Raw genomic sequence first — 20,752 nt, forward strand, 5'->3', positions numbered from 1 at the left:
TCTACACCAATTATCAACAACAGTGAGTTCACACACATTATTTAACTTTCTAAACAAATTCAAGTTTTTTTTTCCTCCAGTGAATCACTGACAGTCCGTCACTCAGCCCAACAGTCAGATGTTTGAAGCCCCGATGACTGACAGATATTTCCTCAGTGTGTGATTTACACTTGCTTCTCCTCAATATCTACATAACACTTTATCTTTTGGACATCAGCTCCAGGCGTCGAACTGGCAGCTCCTGGGCTGACGGTGCCATGTGCCTGGTAACAGGCCTAGTATGTAGCCAGATTCTGCACGGTCTGATTTGCTGGATGGCTGTGCCTATCAGGGAAGCAGGCTGTAGAGCAGCAGAGATGGGCTCAGGGTACTCAGCCTGGAGTCATCACATCTATCACTGCCACAGCTGGGGGTTGGAAATATGCACGTGGGGAAAAAGAGTGGGGGTAGCTGAAGAGAGAGGATGTTTAAAGAAGAGAAGGCGGTGGAGAATAATGCAGAGAGAATGAGCCTTGTGAGTATGTAACAAAAATCATCATGATCTGGGATGTTATCGAGGGGGGAAAATGCTGTTGATGAAAAAATGTATAAAAAAACCCCCCAAATAATCCTAACTAAATAAACCCTAACCCAAATTGTAAAACCTGATCTTTTTTACATTGCACATAAAAGACATAAAAAGTAGGGCAGGATTCAGTGGGTGAACAAATCTGTGGAGTTTGGACGAGAGACTGTACTGTGGGTGGAATACATTAAAGGAAGTGTTAGAGATGATTAGCCAATAAAACCAGTAATTACAAGTTATGAGGGATTTGAAATCAAGTCGTCATATTTTGAAAACTTTCCATGATCTCACGCCGGAGGGCACACATAAAAAAAGGAAATAAAAGGGAATGTCGTGTCATGCTCTGTGCTGCCTCAGCCTCCCAGTAAAAATAACCTTGCTGAGCCACTGCAGATGCTACAAGTTACACTGTGTGATCTCAAAATAAATCAATTTCCCGCAAACAAAACCCTGGCTCCTTATCACCTTTCCCCAGCCGGGAGGTGAATCAATGAGGGAGGATTCGTTTCTCAAGTGCCTTCTCTCCACTGACAAATTTCGTTTTGTGGACCCTGCCTGAATCCCACTGCTCACGTAGAGCCTGTCACTGACCTGGGACACCGACAACACTGCTGCAGGCTGTTTGAGTTATTAGAAAAACTGATGTCGGCGTCAGGGCTTTGGCCCGACTCAGAGGATCATGGTTTCTGTCCTACCTCCAGAAAAAGTCTCCTGTGAACAACCGATGAACAAGAGTGATGAAAACACATCAGCTGAAATATACTGAGGCTCTTTGGCTCAACAAGAACTCAGTTTGAAATATATGTATGTTTGTGTGTATATATATATGTATATATATATATATACACACACACTCAACTCGATACGAATCACTCTGTTGTGAGTTCCAGACAAATTATGACCAAATACAATGATCCATTAATTATAAGAATTATGCAAAAATGATGTTGAATAATCACAATTAATTACAAGACATGATTAATTACAATCATGGTTGTAATTAATCACAATAACTCCACATCCCTTAATTTGACAAAGTGTCAAATTGAGGAATTTGAATTTAAAACTTTTTTTCTGTTTATTGTCGGGACACAAAAAGGCAAATAACAGCAGGTAGATGAATGAGTTTCAAATTTGTTTTTATTTGTGACTCATCCAGTTATTTATTATCGAAAAATGTCAAGTAAAATGCTATAAAATATAACTCAAAATTTAGTTTCATGACTTGGATGAATAGAAATCATTGCCATCCAGGTCCATCACATGGATGGAATTAGATTTGTTTCCCAAACCCCAGCCCTTGGAACTGTTATCGATCAGTCTATAGTTCTTGCAGTTCTTTTGACAATTGTGTCAGGTGGCTTGTCAGCCGTAGACCTACTTCCTGCCCTGTGCTCGGTGAAGCTGGTCTCACACAAGCCATACATCTGACCTGAAGTTTAAGCACCATGAGATGGTATTTATTTTCGAGGTGTTGGGTGAAACAAAAACCAGTTTGTAAGTCCGTTGGTGAAGATGTTTCTCTGAATCCTTTGACCCTCGGTCACTTGTTCAGGGTTTCCCAGCCCTTTACCCTTTTACCGAATTTCCCTCAAGCCTTCGTCGGTTGCTTTATTTTAAAAATACTTTCTAGGGCTATAACTGTTGTTTTACGATGCATCATGCTCGCCTGTTAGAATTCACCTTCCTGCACAGGAGAGATAATAAGAACAGCTACCTTGGTTTGACATAGCCCTAGGCCTGTACTCTTTCCTGCTTCCCTTCACCACCTGTCTCCCCTGTTCTGTTGCTCTCTCCCCGAACACGGAGCCAGGACGTGGCCCTGTGAATGTACAAGAGCACAGCTTGTCCTCAGTACACAAACACAGCATATTTGGACCACGTTTTTGTGCAGCCTTTGTGTTAATTCAAAGTCAACTCATTGCATCTGGTGTTCTACATGATATTCGTCTGTTTGTCTGTATTTTTCCAGTATAAGCAAGTGGAACAATACATGTCCTTCCACAAGCTTCCAGCAGACATGCGGCAGAAAATACACGACTATTATGAACACCGATACCAAGGCAAAATCTTTGATGAGGACAACATCCTGAGTGAACTCAACGACCCACTTAAAGAGGTGAGACCCCTTCTCTCATTAAAACCCTTTGCAGATCTGAATCAGTTTTTTTTTAAATCCTTAAAAACCACACTTCTCTACAAACGCTAGAAAAAGTTTTATTTTTTCGAATGGTTGAGAAAAACATCCTTTAAGGTGAAAAAGTGTTTTTGACAGCCGTGCTGTCACACTGTGGCTTTTGCTTTAAAACATGAATTGTTCATACCCTTAAGAAAATGGGAAACTGAAATACCAACAACTGTCATCCCGTCCTGTGAGGTCAAGGAGAAAAACAACAAAACATATTTTCCTCTCGCTTTGTGAGTGAACTCAGACTGAGCTGCCTTCAAGATATGAGAATATTCAGTGCAAAAACATCCACAGTGCCTACGACGGCGAGCTGCGGAGCAATTTTTCTGTTTTATTTATAACATTTTTACATCTGCGGTGTGCACTGATAAACACACACAGACACGCATCGGGATAAACTCAGCTCCCGTCAGCCCCTTCTTAAGAGGGCAATTGAGAAAAAATGCGAAAGTTTGTTGCCGAGTCAGTGACCATTCCTTAAGTTCTTGGTTGACCTCATATCGGCACATTACATGGGTAATTACGTACAGAAATGGAATAGAGGAGAGGAGTGAAAAGGGAAACAAACACAGGGATCGTGACCATCTCTCATGCAACCCATTAAGTCACCGTATAGAGTTGAGCAGTGAGGCGTCGACAGCTGCTGTGTACAGCCCTAGACACAGACAGGGAGGGGCATAATGATGTTCCCCAAAAACCTTTGCTAGCCTCTCCAGTACAGTCAGAAGTTGTTGTTGTTGTATGTCGTTATGCAGCGGTGACTGGGGTAAGAGGTTACAGAGAGACGGGGCTGATCGCATCATCTCACCCTGCTCTGTTCACACGCAGACACAGACCTGGAGTTCTCAAACCTTTCCACTCTGGGATCCGTATTTGGAGAGCACAGAGTCCCCTACGACACTCTGAATTTGTCTAAGACACTGGTTCTCAAACTTTTTCTACTCTGCACCAGCTGAGAAAACACTGAGCTCTCTGAGTACCACCATGATGACCAACATTAGAATTCCTCTGCTCGTTCCACGTTCAACTTGTAAGTGATCCCATGATTCCGTTCTGCCGGTGCTTACGTGAGCAACACACTTGCATTGGAGCAAAAAAAAAAAAAAAACAAGTTAATAAATTAAAAGACTAGACGTCGTATTTTATAATCTCACAAGTAGCTACAGTTAAGTAGCACATTAATTGTGCCTGGTATGTATCAGATTTATTCAACTGAAAATTTAAACATGAATTTTCCCCACGTACCACTAGAGAGCACTCACGTAGCACTGGTGGTACACATACCACAGTTTGAGAACCACTGGTCTAAACGAAAGGCTTCATCAGTGCTGTTGCTCCAGGATCTCTAGTACGATCACAGCCAGACATGTAACCCTGGTGTTACCATCAACCCTCCCTCCGTCACACCTTGACTACCTCAGGTGGTTCATACAACCCTCATTCAAACACTGACCCAGTTGAAAACAATGTGAATGTGTCCCGGGGCGAATGACCTGCATTGTTCCATCATAACGACTCCATTCAGGTGTCCAGCTCTTTGTGCAAAATACTCATCATCAACATCTTCAGGACAGTCCATTTGTCTGCTCAACCTCTCAGGATGAAATGAGCCAAATGACTGAGAAACGCCTCTTGATTATAGCCCTCTACACTACAGCTCAATAGCAGTGAGTTCAGTCTTTCTTGAGGCCAGTGATCGATTGCATTGAACAGTTTGTTAATTGAATGCAACTTTTCAGAGCCAGAAACCTCCAGAAACTCACCTTGGAGTTGATTAAATGTTGTCGGCTGCCAAGAGTGTTTTCCTTGATAAGCTCAGGTCACGGACAGTCAGAAGGAAACGACACAAGCAAACATTAAAACAATGAAAAACAACTTCTCCTGGGGCTTTTTTTAAAAAATATATTAAATGTTAGCCATTCAGCAGTCATGCCTCAGATGTCTGGTGTCGGAGTGCCCATTAATCTACTCTAATGCATTTTACCAAACTCTACCACAATGACAAAGTGACTTCGACAGCAATAATGAATGAAGAGCCCTAACACTCATTGTGATGGATTGCCTGCCTCGTGGAAGTTTAAAGTTTTTAGAGTTTTTTGGAATGTTGTAGAAAGTTACATAGGCATTAGTGCAGTGGTTCCCAAACTTTTCTGCCCCCCAGCCTCAGCACTCAGTACGTCAGTACGCAGTGCTTTTGTGGAGAAAATACAGTTACAAAATTGTGTAAAATTGTGTAATTTTGCCCCCTGATCACCGACCTCCCTTGAGGACATATTCATAGCAAGAAAATACAGTTACAGAATTGTGTAATTTTGCCCCCTGATCACCAACAAACAAGAACACTGAAATGAAATGAATCTGCCTTGCAGTGTCCTCTGCTCTCTACCCCCTAAGAACCAATGCATTTCCATAACTCACTTACATTTTTCCCCCAATCATTTTCCATTTCTAACTTTTCCTTGTCTCCAAATTTCTTCATCTCTTCTTTTCTTCAAATAACCATAACCAAAGATTGGTTTCCCAAGACGACTCCTGGCTGAGCACTGAAACTGCTGACTATGTCATTCATTAGTTCTGGTGCACGATTAAGATCAGAGCCCCATGGCATGAGCCGACAGTGGCATCGGAGTCTGAGTTAACATCTTTTTATGTCACCCTCATCCAACGAGCAAGAGTCCCACAGATTGGCTATCTCACCATTTATGTTCCCCTGTCACTGGAGGAGCGTTATCCCTAACGGGGGTCAACGACACGTCGCCACAGATGTCAAGTGCCCTGCTTTTCCATCTGCGCTGCAACAGAGATGTGTGGGTAAACAGACACCGAGCTCCAAAGCTCTTGTTGGGTCTGAGGCGACAGCAGGAGACGAGAGAGATGGACTACAGCCAGCACTAGAGGGCAACCTCATCAGGAACTCATCTGTCTGCCAAAAAGTTTCAGACGACGAGAGGGTTGTTCTTAAGAAAGTGTTACATTTATAAACCTGATGCAAAAATCATGATATGAAGGGCACATGACGGGGTTCTATGTCTGAATACCTCTCTGACATTTTCACATTATCACCGGTAACTTTTGTGTATTTTCTTTCCCCTCCTTTCGTTTTTACCAGGAAATCGTCAACTTCAACTGCCGTAAGCTAGTGGCCACCATGCCACTGTTTGCTAACGCAGACCCCAACTTCGTGACGGGGATGCTGAGTAAACTAAAGTTCGAGGTCTTTCAACCCAATGACTACATTATTCGGGAAGGTACAGTCGGGAAGAAGATGTATTTTATCCAGCACGGTGTTGCGAGTGTCATCACCAAGTTCAACAAAGAGATGAAGCTGACGGATGGTTCATATTTTGGAGGTAAGACCAAGAAAAAAAAAAAAACCAACCGGTGTGTGCGGGCACCACCCACACACATCAGAACTATGTTGTTCACACAGTTTCGTATTAAGACTTGAGTTTGGCCTCAGGTCTTGTGTTTTATGCCGTTTGAAGTTAGACGTAGATTCTCATTAACCAGTGTTTGACATTAGTCAGCTTCGGCAGTTACGTAACCCCTCATCTGGCTGCTGGAGTAGGCCAAGGCATGGATCAGGAATCCCTCAGGACACACACAGAAATCCTCCACAACCCCCACACACACCCACATGCACACACATACACACTTGACCTCCACTCTCTCCATACATTCCGGCTGCATGAACTTGGAACTAACATGAGCAGCTACAGTAGATGTAGATGTTGGTTCTGTATAAAACCAGAAGCTGTTTCCTCGCTCACATCTTGGCTCATCTTTTGTTCTGTCTTGTTCTCTCTTTCTCTTGGACCAGATTCCTCTGTTTCTTTTGAGAACATTATTGACGCTATTCAATTTCAAAATACTTTTTTTTTCTCCACTGCAGTTACTTTACTCCTATTTAATATTAAAGTACACACTCTTATATGTACGTTTTCTCATTTTCTCCTCTAGTTTATCTCAGCCTTGGACCTCGTTCCACAGTGCATCGTAATAAGTTTAGCAGCGCTAGCAAAAATCTTTTAAACAAACATAAATATAAAATGATGGTATATCAAAAAAATTTGAAATACAAAATACATCAAACTTGGACATCTGACTAAAATGTATTATTTTAGGCAGGTAGATTAATAGATCTATAGCAGTGATTTCTCACCACTCTGCCTCCGTCTGTCACGGTTTGGAAGTAATTGGTCTGAAAACAGTTGTTTATTTACGACGAGTAATTGTTGTTTATTCATCTATAAGACAATGCTAGGCACAAAAAAAAAATCAAATACTATGCAGTAGCCAGTAGGAAACAAAAACTAAAAAAAATGGCACTGTTGAAGATCTTCAGTATTGTCTTTCTTTAAGTCCTGTGGAAATTCCTATGACTGTTCAACTAAACAGGCACAGGTTTCACACCCTTGAATGAATTGTGAGTAAATGGTAAAATGTTATTAAAAATACTTTTGTGAAATTCAGTGCTGCGCTGTGGGACATTTCTAATGTAAAAGATGTCCCGTTGTTTATAACAGAACCACTGCCCCACAGTACAACATTGTCAAACGCCTCTCCCCGCTCTACCATTCTAATGCACTCTTTATTCTTTTGGCTCCGAGGTTCCTGGGTAGCTTAGTCCATTTTGATTTGGCAATGGCATTATAAGAGAAAATCATCTAGTGTCTAGTCAGAGTAAAATGTTTCCATTTCACTATTGTATCTTTTTTCTGTCGCAAAAATTATAAGTGCACTCACTATGCCGTTCATTTTACAGTGTTCTGTCTGTGCTTGGCCACCTGCCGCCGTGCTCTGCCCACTGATATTTCTGCTCATTTACATCCATTAGTGGAGTCGGGAACAGCTGGCTGAGCCAGTTCTTTCACTCTGATCCGTATTCGCCCCATGATTCACATTTGCCCTTACAAATTGGGCTGAGCTACGAACAAAGTAAAGAAAAAAAAAAACCATAAAAATGGGTGAGAAAAAGCAGATTTTAAAGAGAAAAAGAGAGAGAGAGTAACAAAGTGACCCCCAAAAGACAACCTCAGAAAGTAGGAGACCATAACTGTAGCAATAAATAGAGCATGTATGAGGACAGTTGGTCATAAAGCCCCTCTGTGATCAGCACCGCAGCTTCAAGCCAGAAAGGAGTCACAGTAATGAGTCATGAGCCTTTAAGAGTGGGACGACATATCGGTTCCACAGCTCTCCAGGGGGCCGAGGCACTAACGGATCCTGACGCTGGAACAATAACAGACAATAGGGAGAGAAAAATCCCCTCTGGGCTCCAGGGTCTCACTCATAATAAACCCCTTCCTTTATTTTACTTCATAGAAGAAAGAGGAAAGACGATCTTTTTGCACTGATAAGAATTGATCTACAGTTAAACTGCTTTGTGACACGGCCAGAGACGTGTCAGAGTGCATCATGGGAAGTGTTGCTTCACATCCACAATATCACTTCTTTACATCAACATATAATTATAGATACATTTGTGCTCAAATCAAACATTCTTAAAAAAAAATTAACATCGATGTTTGAAATATTTGTTTGTTTATTTTGTCATAGCAAGAGACTAATAAAAATATATTATTTACAGAAACTAGTAATAGAACAGTATGTATGACCAGTAATTTTTCATTCCTTTTTTCACCGTTAGAATGATAACTTTTATACAAAATACACATTCCAAACTAGAACTCATTTATCATTCAATATCATGTAGAAACAGTGGGTAAAAAAAATATACAGATTTACCTGAAATGTTTTTCCCTATGAGCTTTAGCTGGATTTAAAATGTCATTCATTGGTTAATAATTCATTATTTAAGTCTAATCCTGACAAAAGTATTTTCTTACATGAGGTTTTTTTTATGTCTGATATTCTTTAATCACTGTCATATGGTGTGGCATCGTGGGATTGACAGTAGTTCTCCTTGTCAGTTACATTCAGATCCAAAAAGCAGAGCAAATCCGATGCAGCGCTGCGTTATAACTAATGCTGTTGCTGCAGCGGCCACGTCCGTATCAGGTTCCCATTATACAGTGACAGTAATTAGGAGGCTCAGGTGCTTGAGAGAGAGGATGGAGTTTCAATTCTGGCATTGGCAGCTGAGAAGCACTTGTTGTGTCCCCGTGGTTCCACGCTGGCCCGGCTGAACCCCTGTAGACCTGAGCCTCTGACCACTCACCGCCAACCGAGACACAAGCACTGAATACACTGAACAATACCAGCCTCTCTACTGTAGGTCTCGTCCACTTTGTTTAATTACATTCACATTGCTTTTATAGACTGGTGCCACCTAGAGGGAGGTTTTCAATTAGAACAGCTCTAACACCTTATTTACACCTACAGTTCTCACCATTCACACAGTCTGTACCTGGACCAAGGTTTCCTTAAATATTAATCTTAATAATGGAATTTCTATAACAAGCTGACAAATATAGCTGTCGGATGAGCGGCCGTGGTGGCTCAGTAGAACCAAATCCCGGACTTAAGATTCTTTTTTTTTTTCTTGACTCAGTTTGTCCAGATCATCATTAAGTTCAGACTTAATGTAATTGGCTGAATCAAAACAGATTATTGAAATTTCAACTTTAGTTAAAGGCTTTACAAAACACACAGTGGTAGTAAATACCAAAATAATTTCCTACTAATTCAAATGCATTAATTAATACATCAATGTATTGTTTGTTAATTCCCTAACATTAGCAAATCTGCACTGAAAAAATATCATTGTTATTATGTTATTAACGAATGAAATGAAAACGGTCAGGAAAAACATGGATGGTATTTTTATCTGTTTTTTTTTTTAAATGACGAAATAGTTCCTATCATCACGTGAATACAGGCGTAATTGTAACATCATTATTGTATTATATTGTTGCTACTGAAAAAAAAGATAAAAAATAAATATATTTATACAGAAAGCTATTATCAAAATAGACTATATGCAAAACTAACACGTTAGCTGCAACGCTACTATAAATTTTAAGTGGCTGAGATAGAAGACAACGACACTATGTTGTTTTCTTAGCAACAAAATAAAAATAAGAGTGAATATTAGACTCAGGAGCCACAGGTTTCAGACCTCTGACCTGAGTGTTTGTGTCGCTGTGGGTTCAGTGGGGAAACTCTTACTGTGCCTCAGTGTTATGGTAGTTTGGTTTTGTCTGAAGCTTTTTATCAGCTGTTTATTACACAGCCCTTTGCTCCCTGCATTATAACAAAGGATAATGAATTATCTCACTTTAATGCAAATGACAGCGGCGCTGACAGGCTTTACTCTTTTGTTTACATCCAGATTAGTATCTGTCGCTGAATCTTTTCCACAATCACAGTTCATCTGTATAGTAATTACTGTGATCATATCATTCAAAGCCCCCTGGTGTTACTATTATAGTTTCACTGCCAAAGTTTTCTAATGCTCTCTGTGCTTTTCTTCTTCTTCTTCTTCTTCTTTTTTTTTTGTACGTCCTGTTCATGCCATGCAGAAATCTGCCTGCTCACCAAAGGCAGACGAACAGCCAGCGTGCGTGCGGACACCTACTGTCGACTCTTCTCTCTCTCCGTTGACCATTTTAATGAGGTGCTAGAAGAGTATCCCATGATGAGGCGAGCTTTTGAGACGGTTGCTATCGACCGACTGGACCGCATAGGTAAGTCCTGTTTAGATTTCACTGAACTTTTTCTTATCGTTTGGATCCGTTGCCTGTGATCGTGCCTTGATTGTTGTCTCGTCTTAATCAATATTCATACGTCTTCTTTTTTCCCATCAAAGCATTGTGTCTGCCATCTTGTGCTGCATGACTTGTATGCTGGGTTTTTTTTTCTAATCTTTTTTCCTAAATCCCATGAAATAACGATTTTTTTTTAACCAGCATTAATCCTTTTAAAGAACACAAGTAGCATTTTGTTGTGGATTAACTGGAAGGCAGTGCATGTCGCTGTCCGGGAGGGAGTTAGGTCACCCCCCCCCCCCACCCCTTTCTTTGATTTGGTGTTGACCCCCCTCCTCTGGAAGCCAGCGAGCGGATGGAAGCTAACCTCACATGCATGTGTGTCTGGCCTTCTTTCCACTCATCTGCACTCCTGGGTATGAGCAGCACCCCATGTCAGAGTTGTCAAAATCAACCAGACACAAACCCCATACAAAGTAACAGGTAACATCAAAAGTTAACTGTCACAACTATCAGCTCCAGCTCTGTTTGTTTACACGAGGCGGGGCCGTGTGCATTCATTAAGCTATACCAACATCGTAACTTCAACTCTATTATTTTCTAATTATGATCCGTAATTTTTTTTTGATAATCCCAGTCATAAGAGGTTGTTGTTCGATTAAGGTCACATGTTTGTTAAGATTATACATCACTGAGAAGCTTTAATGCCTCTTTATATATATATGTGTATATATATATATATAATATTATCAGCCAATATTAGCATATCTATGTAGTATCGGTAATAATTGTTATCGGTTTTTCATCCGATAACATAAACCTGATAGAAAATATATATGGAATTTAAAATTTGTATGAAATATATTTGGTGTTCTTTACACACCTTTCATTAATTTACTATCATTTTAAAAGGAATATTTGAAAACAAATCAATACTTACTACCAGTACTACCAAATCATCACCATCACCTCTTTTAGCCACTACTTTCCCCCCTGTAACTAGGGCTTTATTTTAGAAGAAGGGATTTCTACAAAATCCTTCCATGTCTGACAGGAACCTGAAGATGACGGAAAAGTGTTTTACTTTTCAGAACGCCATTGAAGCTCTACATACATCCAACACCTCACAACACGAAACAACCGTCAATAAATGTTGGCAATTATGTTACCAACAACTAGTCCTACTGTAGTACTCACAAATAGCTCTTGAAACATAAGGATAAACTGTCCTTCCAAAACAAATGCAAAAAATTCATTTTTTATTTATTTTTAAACTAAAGAAAAATTTAGTATTTTTGGACTGCTGAGTAAAGCTAAGTACATGCATTCTCTTTAATGGCCACCGGGGTATCGCCAAACACAACTTTCAGAAAAATGATCTAGTAACAATCTAGTTTGTCTAATGTAACAGTTGGTACAGAATGAACGCAAACAAGTGTATAATTAAAGGCATTTACCATCAACGATATTATTCTGATACGAGATAAGAAACCTCATGTGTAAAGGGGTATGTTGATAAAAACGATGGTCCTGGTCGTAGTGATAGACGTTTTTTTTAGAAAATAGCAGAGAATATTGAGTTGTATTGTATTTCTTCATCAAATGAAAATTTTTTTTTTTCCCCAACTGGTAAAAACAATTAATCAGTTGTTAGACGTTTTTTTTCCCCCAACTGTTTCGGTAAAAACAATTAATCAGTTGTTAGACAAGTGTTCTGTGAAAACAAACTAAAAAATGTGTACACGGATGAGAGCAAGCAGAGGTTCGGCTGAACACCTGTCGAAGATCATACACTATCAAAAGATTGAAAAAAAATGTGTACACGAAGATCATACACTATCAAAAGATTGATGAGAGCAAAGAAACATTAGGTTGTTATCCTGAATATTTTTGGTATATAATATTGTTGGTAAAGTAGTTTCACTATCAGCTGGTCGAGTTCTTTAGAAAACAACACGTTCAGCAAAGAAAACTTGGTGCCACAGGTTGCTGAGAGGTTGAGGGTGTGGAGCGGTGCCATCGGCTAAGACATGGCAGACACCAGTGCAGCCTAAAGGTCATGGCACCGCCTTGACCTTAACATTATTTAGTGGGTCTGGGGTCAGAAGAGAAGGAAGGGTTTGAGTTTACCTCCCAACCACTAAAGATCTACGTTGAGCTCTCCGAGATGTCTGGAACAACTGAACTGCCTACGTCCTTCAAAACTGATGGTGTTTGAAGGTGAAGGTAGTCTCACCAGACTGATTTAGATTTGTCTTCTGTCCATTTCTGTCTAAACTTCCCAAAAGGTTTCGACATGGGCAACAGGGATCACTAATGTTTCCTCAAAGAAAGCTTCAAGAAACTGAAGCCGGTCCAGTTGCCTACTGCTGAACTTCTTGGGAATTCACTTCTTCACGTGTCCAAACATTCACACACTCTAAGGTCTTATGGCATTCAAGTGTAGTGTATGAACTTGCACACTCCGAGCCCTTTGACCTCAGCAGTCCAAATCTGCATTTAGCCTTTTTGTTTTAGTTACCATCTGACCTAATGTTTCGCTGCTGCTAAATGTTCTCAGAGTGCCAGAGATTGGATCTGTCTTTTTGGACAAACCATGAAGGGGTTTTGTCTCATACAAGGGAAGATATTTTTTGTCATGATTCGTGCTGATTGTATCATTTTTTTTCGATATGAACTGCATTTGGTTACATGCCTGTCTTGCTCTAAAAAAAAAAGAAAAAAGAAAAGAGTCAAATTAACCATGTTTTGAAACGAATAACATGTTGCACATTTGACATAATTTTTATCTATCTAAAAATTATTTGACCAGGAGTCCGTCTTGAGACGAGCACATCTCGTTTTCAAGAGTGCCCTGGCCGACGAGTAGGCACCAGGTAAACACTTTACTCCAACTCCAACACTCGAACAGGGATAAATTAAACATTTTTAATCTCAGAGTATTTATCTGAGGAGTTTAACCTTTGACCACCCGTTCAGGTGCTGCTGAACTGTTGATGACCACATTACATTATGGCATCTAAGAATCGCTAAACTCTCATTCTGTGACATGGCACTTTGTGTTCTAACCAGTCTTCCTGTACAGTTAAAATAAGACGAAGTACTAATACTTAGTCAGTCATATTGGTGTGATATTTATATACAGTCTTTGAACTGTAGTTCAAAGTATTTTCACAAACAAACTCATGTTCTGAAGGTTAGTAAATTCTTTACTAATGTAACACAACATTCTTTTTTTTTTTTGTATTTTATTTTTACATGCTGAAAGTTCATTTCATTTTTTTTATCCATGTGTTTGCCAATATGGAAACTATGATTGTCTGGTGAAAGTTATTTATATATAAAAAAAAAAACGTAGGGCCGTCAACATGAACAGTTAATAGTGTTAATAATTATGTGAAATTAATCTGATTTTTCTTATGTTAATTCCAATAATTCCACCATTCATCTTCTTTAATACACATACTGTCAAATAAACACACTCCAGGAAAGGGTTTTTGTTACAGCGACACTTAACATTCCACCTGAACATCTGAAGTGTTGTATAAAGTCTACTTTTAGATACCAGTCAGTCACTCAATACTGTATTTGGCTCTCACAGAAACACACATGGACATAGAAATGTCACGTTTTTCTGTTGTGAACAATAAAGGTGTAATTATTCCATCACAAATCATTCCATCACACACATGCAGGTATCCATCTAACCAAGGTAAAAAAAAAATGACCGGAAAAACAGCTTATTTCATCCCTGATTTTTTCTGATGTTGTACCTATTGCCTTATCAATACTTATCAATAACACAAATATATACATGTATGAATTAGTATTTTGGTTTTATTCTAAAACAACAAATTCAACCTTTATCTAATTTATTGATTTTTATGCTGTGATTTAATACAGATGACCTCTGACCTTCATTGTATATGTTTACATTTGATTGACTTCTCAACTTGTTTTTTTTATTTTTTATTTTTGTTTGGTTGAAGATTGCTTTAAAAATCAACAAACTAAAATGGTTTCAGTGATTTTCTCATATCTTAAACAATATTTGTTTTTGTTTTTATTTTGTTTTTTGCTGAGCTAATGAGACAAAGGGAGATAAAACGTTAGAAGTCATTACATTAAGGAGTTAAGGTCTGTAAAGTCACATTACTAAAGGTTTTTAAACAGCCTTTTGTTGGTGGTGTTGCAGTACTTTAGTACACACGTTTTAACAAAAAAAAACTGTCAAATCTGTCATTTAAAACTTTTAACAGCGTAACTTTCCACTGCAGGATTTAACGTTTCTGTTTATATTTCTCCAACTTTCATTTTAATAATTTAGTTTTAAACATTTGATCCTGTTTTTCCATGAAAATAATAACAAATAAGAGGTTGTTTACGTGAACATAGTCACAGCTTCTGTTCAGACTAACTCCATTAACCTTTTGTCCTTTCAATCTCCAGAGATTAACCCTGTCACCTTTAAAAATGCAATAAGAGAAGCCTTGTAAGTCAACACTAGTGGTATATCTGTGGTTCCTGGTGATAGTTTCAGAGTTCTAGTCCCTCACCTTGTAGTAATTCTGCTGCTTAATTGAACATAAAATGAAACTCTTTTTCACATGACGACATGTGAGGAAGGATCAGAACATGAATCGTCGCTGCGCAGTATTTCCATCCAGTCCTGTCTTACAGCTGAATGCACGGCTCGTCGTCGGCCTTGGGTGGCGGATATTATTCGGTCAGAGGCGTTCCCAGCTAAACTTGGTGGAGAAAATATTCTGTCCTCAAGGACGGAGCTTAATGATTAAGTGGCTGTGGCTAAAGCTCTCAGCACTCTGGAAGTCCTCTTTGTCTTCCTCACTGACACGTTTATGCGACACAGCCTGTCGATACACAAGGTCAAGAGTAATAACAGGAAAAATAAATTTGGAAACGCTGATTCAAAGAGGTTCAATTAATATTTTCAACAGACATTTATGGTTAGCTTAGCGCTGCTGTACAGAGGAGACGTTTATTTTTGATTTTGTAACAACAGTAATTGTGGCTTTCTGACAGTCTGGGAGAGAAAATAACCTTTGGAGAACAAAAACAATTTGTCAAACACGGATATTGTTGCGTTATTTATCTGCACTGAAACGGCTACAGACTAGAACAGCGTTTAAATGCAAAAGGTTTTAATATACCTTAAGTGTGCAGATACAGTAAAGGTTACACGTACTAGTAAATATTTGTTGCATTGTGTTTTCAATTTAAAATATTCTTCTCTGGTGTTTTAGCCAAAATCGTAGTAGTATTCTCAGTAGAATGTGACCTTTTAGTCCTCGTTTGACCTTAGAATTTTTGTGTACTGAAACTGACAGTGACGCTGTGTGGGTCATCAGAATCACAATCCATCTGTCTTCCATTGTCTACCTCAGCATCATCACATTCTCAGTAGTCTTCGTCTCCACACGTGTCCCTCACTCTTCTGTATAGTCCTTATCACACAATGCTCTTCTCTAATATATCAGTATTTAGCACAGTCTCTATTGGGCATGCACAGTTGCAGCTTGTGTGCTTAAGAATTAGACAAATCTGTTTTGTGAATTTGTTTTCGACTGAGACGAAATCCCTCTGTTTACAAAACGCAGCCTTGTTGTTCACGCTCGACGACAATCAGTAGAAAAACAAAACCTAACGGTTCTCCGTAGATGAGGGTTTTCCTGCTTGTTTGTGAATCTGCATGGCTGTTTTAAGGTAAACCTCAAGGGGCAGACTGTGGGAACTGTCTTTTCCTCTTTCAGTATACTCACAATATCATTACAAGTGTACCGCATCATTATATGTTTTTTTATGGACTCATGCTAGTTTTGTTTAATGTTTGTACATAAGCAACAGTATCTTAGTGTGTGTACAGGCAGTCACGTATAACTGTTGGCCCTAGTCCACACCAGTCAAAATGACTGTTCCTGTACGGCTACAGGCTATAATCACCCTTGCGGTCTAAGAAGTGCTGCCTCGCTTCCATGACATGAACATCCGTATGAACCAAGACACTCCAGCAGAGCCCAGGTACCTTCTATCCTTAACCTAATGATGAAAGTCTTTGCTTTTAGACCTTTTTTCGTGAAAAGCTGTACATGACACTGAGCTCCACTGGGTATTGGGACTGATACTGTATGTACTGTAACCATTTGGACTGAGGGGAAACACACCGATATCACTGCCTGTACAAACAAGTTGTTACAGTTTAGTTAAATATACACAGTAAAGTCTGGCTCATGTTGAACAGTACTTGTAATGATATTGTGAGCATACGGAGAGATCTGCCTTCATTCCATTCAGGAACTGAATTCACAAACTTTTGGGGCAAACAGAACTCACTAATCTATGTTGGACCTAGATTTCCCTGCCTCTTTTTCTACTGACTGTAGTTGCTGAACACCATTATTCTGTGTTGAATTCAGCTGGGTTTCTCCAGTTTTACAAATGTGCCAAAGTTTCACCACTGACCTTTACAAGCTGCACCATACAGTAAATGCTGCCCTAAATCCTGACCATTTCCTGTGGTGTGCTGCGACTGGTTTGCCAGGCTGTGTGTACTCATTTCTTTTGACTGCGTCCTCAACAGGGAAGAAGAACTCCTTGCTGCTGCAGAAATTTCAGAAGGACCTGAACGCTGGCGTGTTCAACACCCAGGAGAACGAGTTGTTGAAGCAGATCATCCGTCAGGACAGGGAGATGGTGATGATGGTGGACCGCAAACAGTCAGTCACGGGGATGAACTCAACGCCACTGTCAGGAAACTCCATCATTAACTCACCAGCACAACCGCCCTTCTCCACTGCCTTTGGCACCAACCAGCTCCAGCAGTCTTCTGTGCCCCTGACCTACAGTGCTTCAGCTATTGCCAATGCATCTGCTGCTCGCATGCTGCCAGTTGCTGCAGCTGCTGCTGCTGCTGCAGTGCAGGGGATTTATCCTGCTCCAAGTGTTTCTCATGGCAACCTACATTCTTCCACCAACCCACAGACCCCACTGCAGCAGGGAATCATGTCACCCTGCTCCTTCACCACCGCCATATGCAGTCCGCCGGTGCAGACGCCCATGGCTAGCCGAAGCTTCCAGTACGGCTCGCCCACAGCCTCCCAGCTGTCGCTTATCCAGCAGCCCATCGTGCAGCCTTCTCTGTCCGCACAGCAACAGCTCGCTCAGCAGCCCTCCGTGTCACCTGTGTCAGCTGCTGCCTCTGCAACTCAGCAGCAGCAACAGCAACAGCAACAGCAGCCGTCGCCTCAGCAGCAGCAGCAGGTCCCTTCGCCACAGCGAGGAGACTTCCACAAGAGCACACAGGCTCTTCATTCAGGCAGCTTGAGTCGAGATGTCCGACACTTGTCGGCCTCCCAACCGTCACTACCACATGACACATCTGTGGGCCCCAGAGCACATCCTGCCTCAGGAGACTCTCTGGCCTCCATCGCGCCGCCCTCAGCAGCAGCAGCGATCCAGGGCATGAATCTGCAGGCCGGCCTCCGCACCACGGTGCCCCAGAGGGTCAATTTATTCCGACAGATGTCATCAGGAGCTCTGCCCCCGGTTCGCTCCGCCGCTGCCGCCGCCGCGGCAGTGGCGGCGTCGTCGTCAACACAGCACAGGGAATCCCCTGGATCTCGGAGAGATTCTGTCCTGAGCAGTACAGAGACTGAGCAAGACAAAATGCGTTTTGCATCGAATTTATGATTCCATTTTCTGTTTCCATCTTTTTTCTTTTTTTTTTTTTACTTAAATATATTTGTTTATTTTGAAAATGGAGATCTAGCGAAGGAGGTGTAAATGAGGACCTTCAGCATTTTTGTTTCTCTCCATTTATTTTAAAAATAACCTCAAATACTTCTGTACATAAAACCCTTGTATTATATTTTAGACACGTCTCCCTAAACTTAAGAATGTATATTATACAGATACATTTCATAAGTATATATATATATATATATCAAACGGACAATGGACAATGCCTGGATGCGTGTGTGCATGAGTGTGTACGAAGTTCAGCATCTATATTTGGCAATGGCAATTTAAAGCTGTAGTATAAACATCAGTCTTCCTGAGAAATATACAGAAATATATATAATGTATGTTGTTGTTTTTTGTTTTGTTTTTTGTTTTTTTCTCTTCTCTCTTTTTTGCTTTGTTTTTACCTGGAATGCATCGTGGGTTTTGACAAAGACTTTTTTTAAGCCATCGAGGAAGAGGAAAATTATCTTCCCCCTATTAAGCAGCTTTAGGCACCACTGTGGAATAATACGTGCAAGCAAACTCTGAAACAACAAATAATCTCAAAAAGCACACACACAAACACACACACACGCAAACACACACACACAAATAAACCTCCTCCCATGTTCTTTACCTTCATTTCACAAACCTACTGTAACTGAGTGTTATGTCGCGTTCACTGACACAAATACAGTCCAAGTTCTGAGCTACCGTCTCCCCGGTGTGGCTCACGTGCAAACCATGACAGTGTTATGGGTATAAAAGGGAATAGATAACTGTTTATTTTTGAGGAGATCGAAGTGTGGTCAAACATATGGATGGATGCTACTTCTTTTGTTTTTCTATTTCTGATTTCAGATGCCTGATGTTACATAATGTTGCTTAAAATCTGTGTATATTTATAATATTTATAAACTAAAGATTATCACCATTATGCAATAGACTGTGACATAAAGATTACCTATATGTGTGCTGTAAATAGTTTTGTAGAGCTAGTATTTACAGATACTGTGTGGTGCATTCTCTATCATAACAATGTCTTACTTCAGGAACCTGGTTCATCTATATGCGACAAAGGTTAAGAGACAAAATACAAATGTTTCATAAGAGATAAACAAACCTTAATGCAATAGCTAGCACTACGTAATGCTGAGAAATGCCTGAGTGGAGGACATTTAAGATTCCCTCTCCCTTTATATACTATCCTTAGTCCACTATAGTTTTAGCTGCACATCAAGTGAGCGTATACAATATTAACCTGTGGTTCACTGGACTCAAACGTGTACGTCTTGGGGACATTTTGAGTACATTTCTTAATGTTAATCCAATGAAATGTATTGTTTGGGAAAGCAAAACTTTTAGACTTTTAGACGCTTCCTCATGGGATTTTTGAGTGAATCTGTGCTGTACACTCTGACATCACAACTACTGTAGTGGAGAAGCCTTGCACCTCATTTGAACACATTTTATTTCAGTCAAATACGGGGGCCATATTTTTGGCTCAGGTGTTTTTGTGCTGCTGCTGCTACAGTTGGAGGGATAAAAAAATATATAAATGCTGGTTTGCAGCTACAGTTGGAGGGGTAAAAAAATATATAAATGCTGGTTTGCATTAAGGTTTCTCTTTCTCGTAAATCCATTTCTTGGGCTTGGACACTCTAACCTGACCTGGGCTGGGCTGCTGGTAGGACAGAAATGTCAGCCCAGAATACTGTGACTCTGATCCTGAGGAAACGTGATATTTTGAACATTCTGATCATTAAATTATGCGAAAAATTCAAACAACAAGCCATTCTTTTTTCACTTTTACAGCAGCGGTGCCCAACTTTTGTTGTACTAAGGACCAGTCGGCCGGTCTAAGCCGTTACTGCGGACCGATAATACCACGCCACCGTTGAAGGATCATTAATTTTTCTAAATCAAACATCTTTCAGACTTTCTTCTGTCAGTATCAGAGTCTGAATGACCTTTGACCTGTTGTTCTGAAACACTGACAGATTATCTTTAAATGAAGAATGTAAAAGGATATGACTGGATTCTCTTTGGATGAAGTGAATCAGAAAACCCAAAGTAAATATTTTCACTGTGTTCCACTGCGGACTGGTACCAAATGACCTAGGGACCTGCACCAGTCCCCGAACCGGTGGTTGAGGACCCCTGGCTTACAGGTCCTACAGGTCATTTCCTGCATGTTAAGCTCCAGGCCTCAGTGCCTCATCAGTCCTGGGTTTGCCCTCAGTGAGGTACAGCCGCTTCAGTCAGCTCAGAGTGTCCCGGCCCATGGGATAGGGTTTCAAAAGATTCCAACACTTTGCTACAGCTTGTGTCAATGGTGTACCAATACAGTCAATTCACCAATGTCATGAAAGCATGCACTGTCACAAATACTTAAAAAAAAAAAATACTATCTGGAAAAATGTTGATGTTAAATGTTATTGCTAGATTCCGTTTTGTTCATCGTCTGTCTGCCTAGACTTTTATCTGTGTGTGAACAGAAGCATCAACCCGTCGTCCCACGGACATTCTTAAGTATTTGTGCCTAAACTATAGCCATGTTCCACCTTTTGTTAAGAGTGTAAGCTTGGT

The 20,752-nt window shown here is 40.3% G+C and overlaps 1 protein-coding gene across 1 annotated transcript in view; it reads left to right on the plus strand.

Annotated features, from left to right (window-relative positions):
* hcn1 (hyperpolarization activated cyclic nucleotide-gated potassium channel 1) overlaps positions 1-18,319 on the plus strand; it is a 52,840-nt gene extending 34,521 nt beyond the window's left edge. The window contains exons 5-8 of the mRNA XM_008326053.3: positions 2,538-2,684; positions 5,863-6,103; positions 10,238-10,402; positions 17,022-18,319. Of these exons, the coding sequence (XP_008324275.1) occupies positions 2,538-2,684; positions 5,863-6,103; positions 10,238-10,402; positions 17,022-18,130 (1,662 nt within the window). The 3' untranslated portion in view covers positions 18,131-18,319. The remainder of the gene's footprint in view (positions 1-2,537; positions 2,685-5,862; positions 6,104-10,237; positions 10,403-17,021) is intronic.
* The last annotated feature ends 2,433 nt before the right edge of the window (positions 18,320-20,752 follow it).

The sequence above is a fragment of the Cynoglossus semilaevis genome, chromosome 14 (genome assembly GCF_000523025.1).
Source record: "Cynoglossus semilaevis isolate Cse_v1.0 chromosome 14, Cse_v1.0, whole genome shotgun sequence".
Taxonomy (NCBI): Eukaryota; Metazoa; Chordata; class Actinopteri; order Pleuronectiformes; family Cynoglossidae; genus Cynoglossus; species Cynoglossus semilaevis.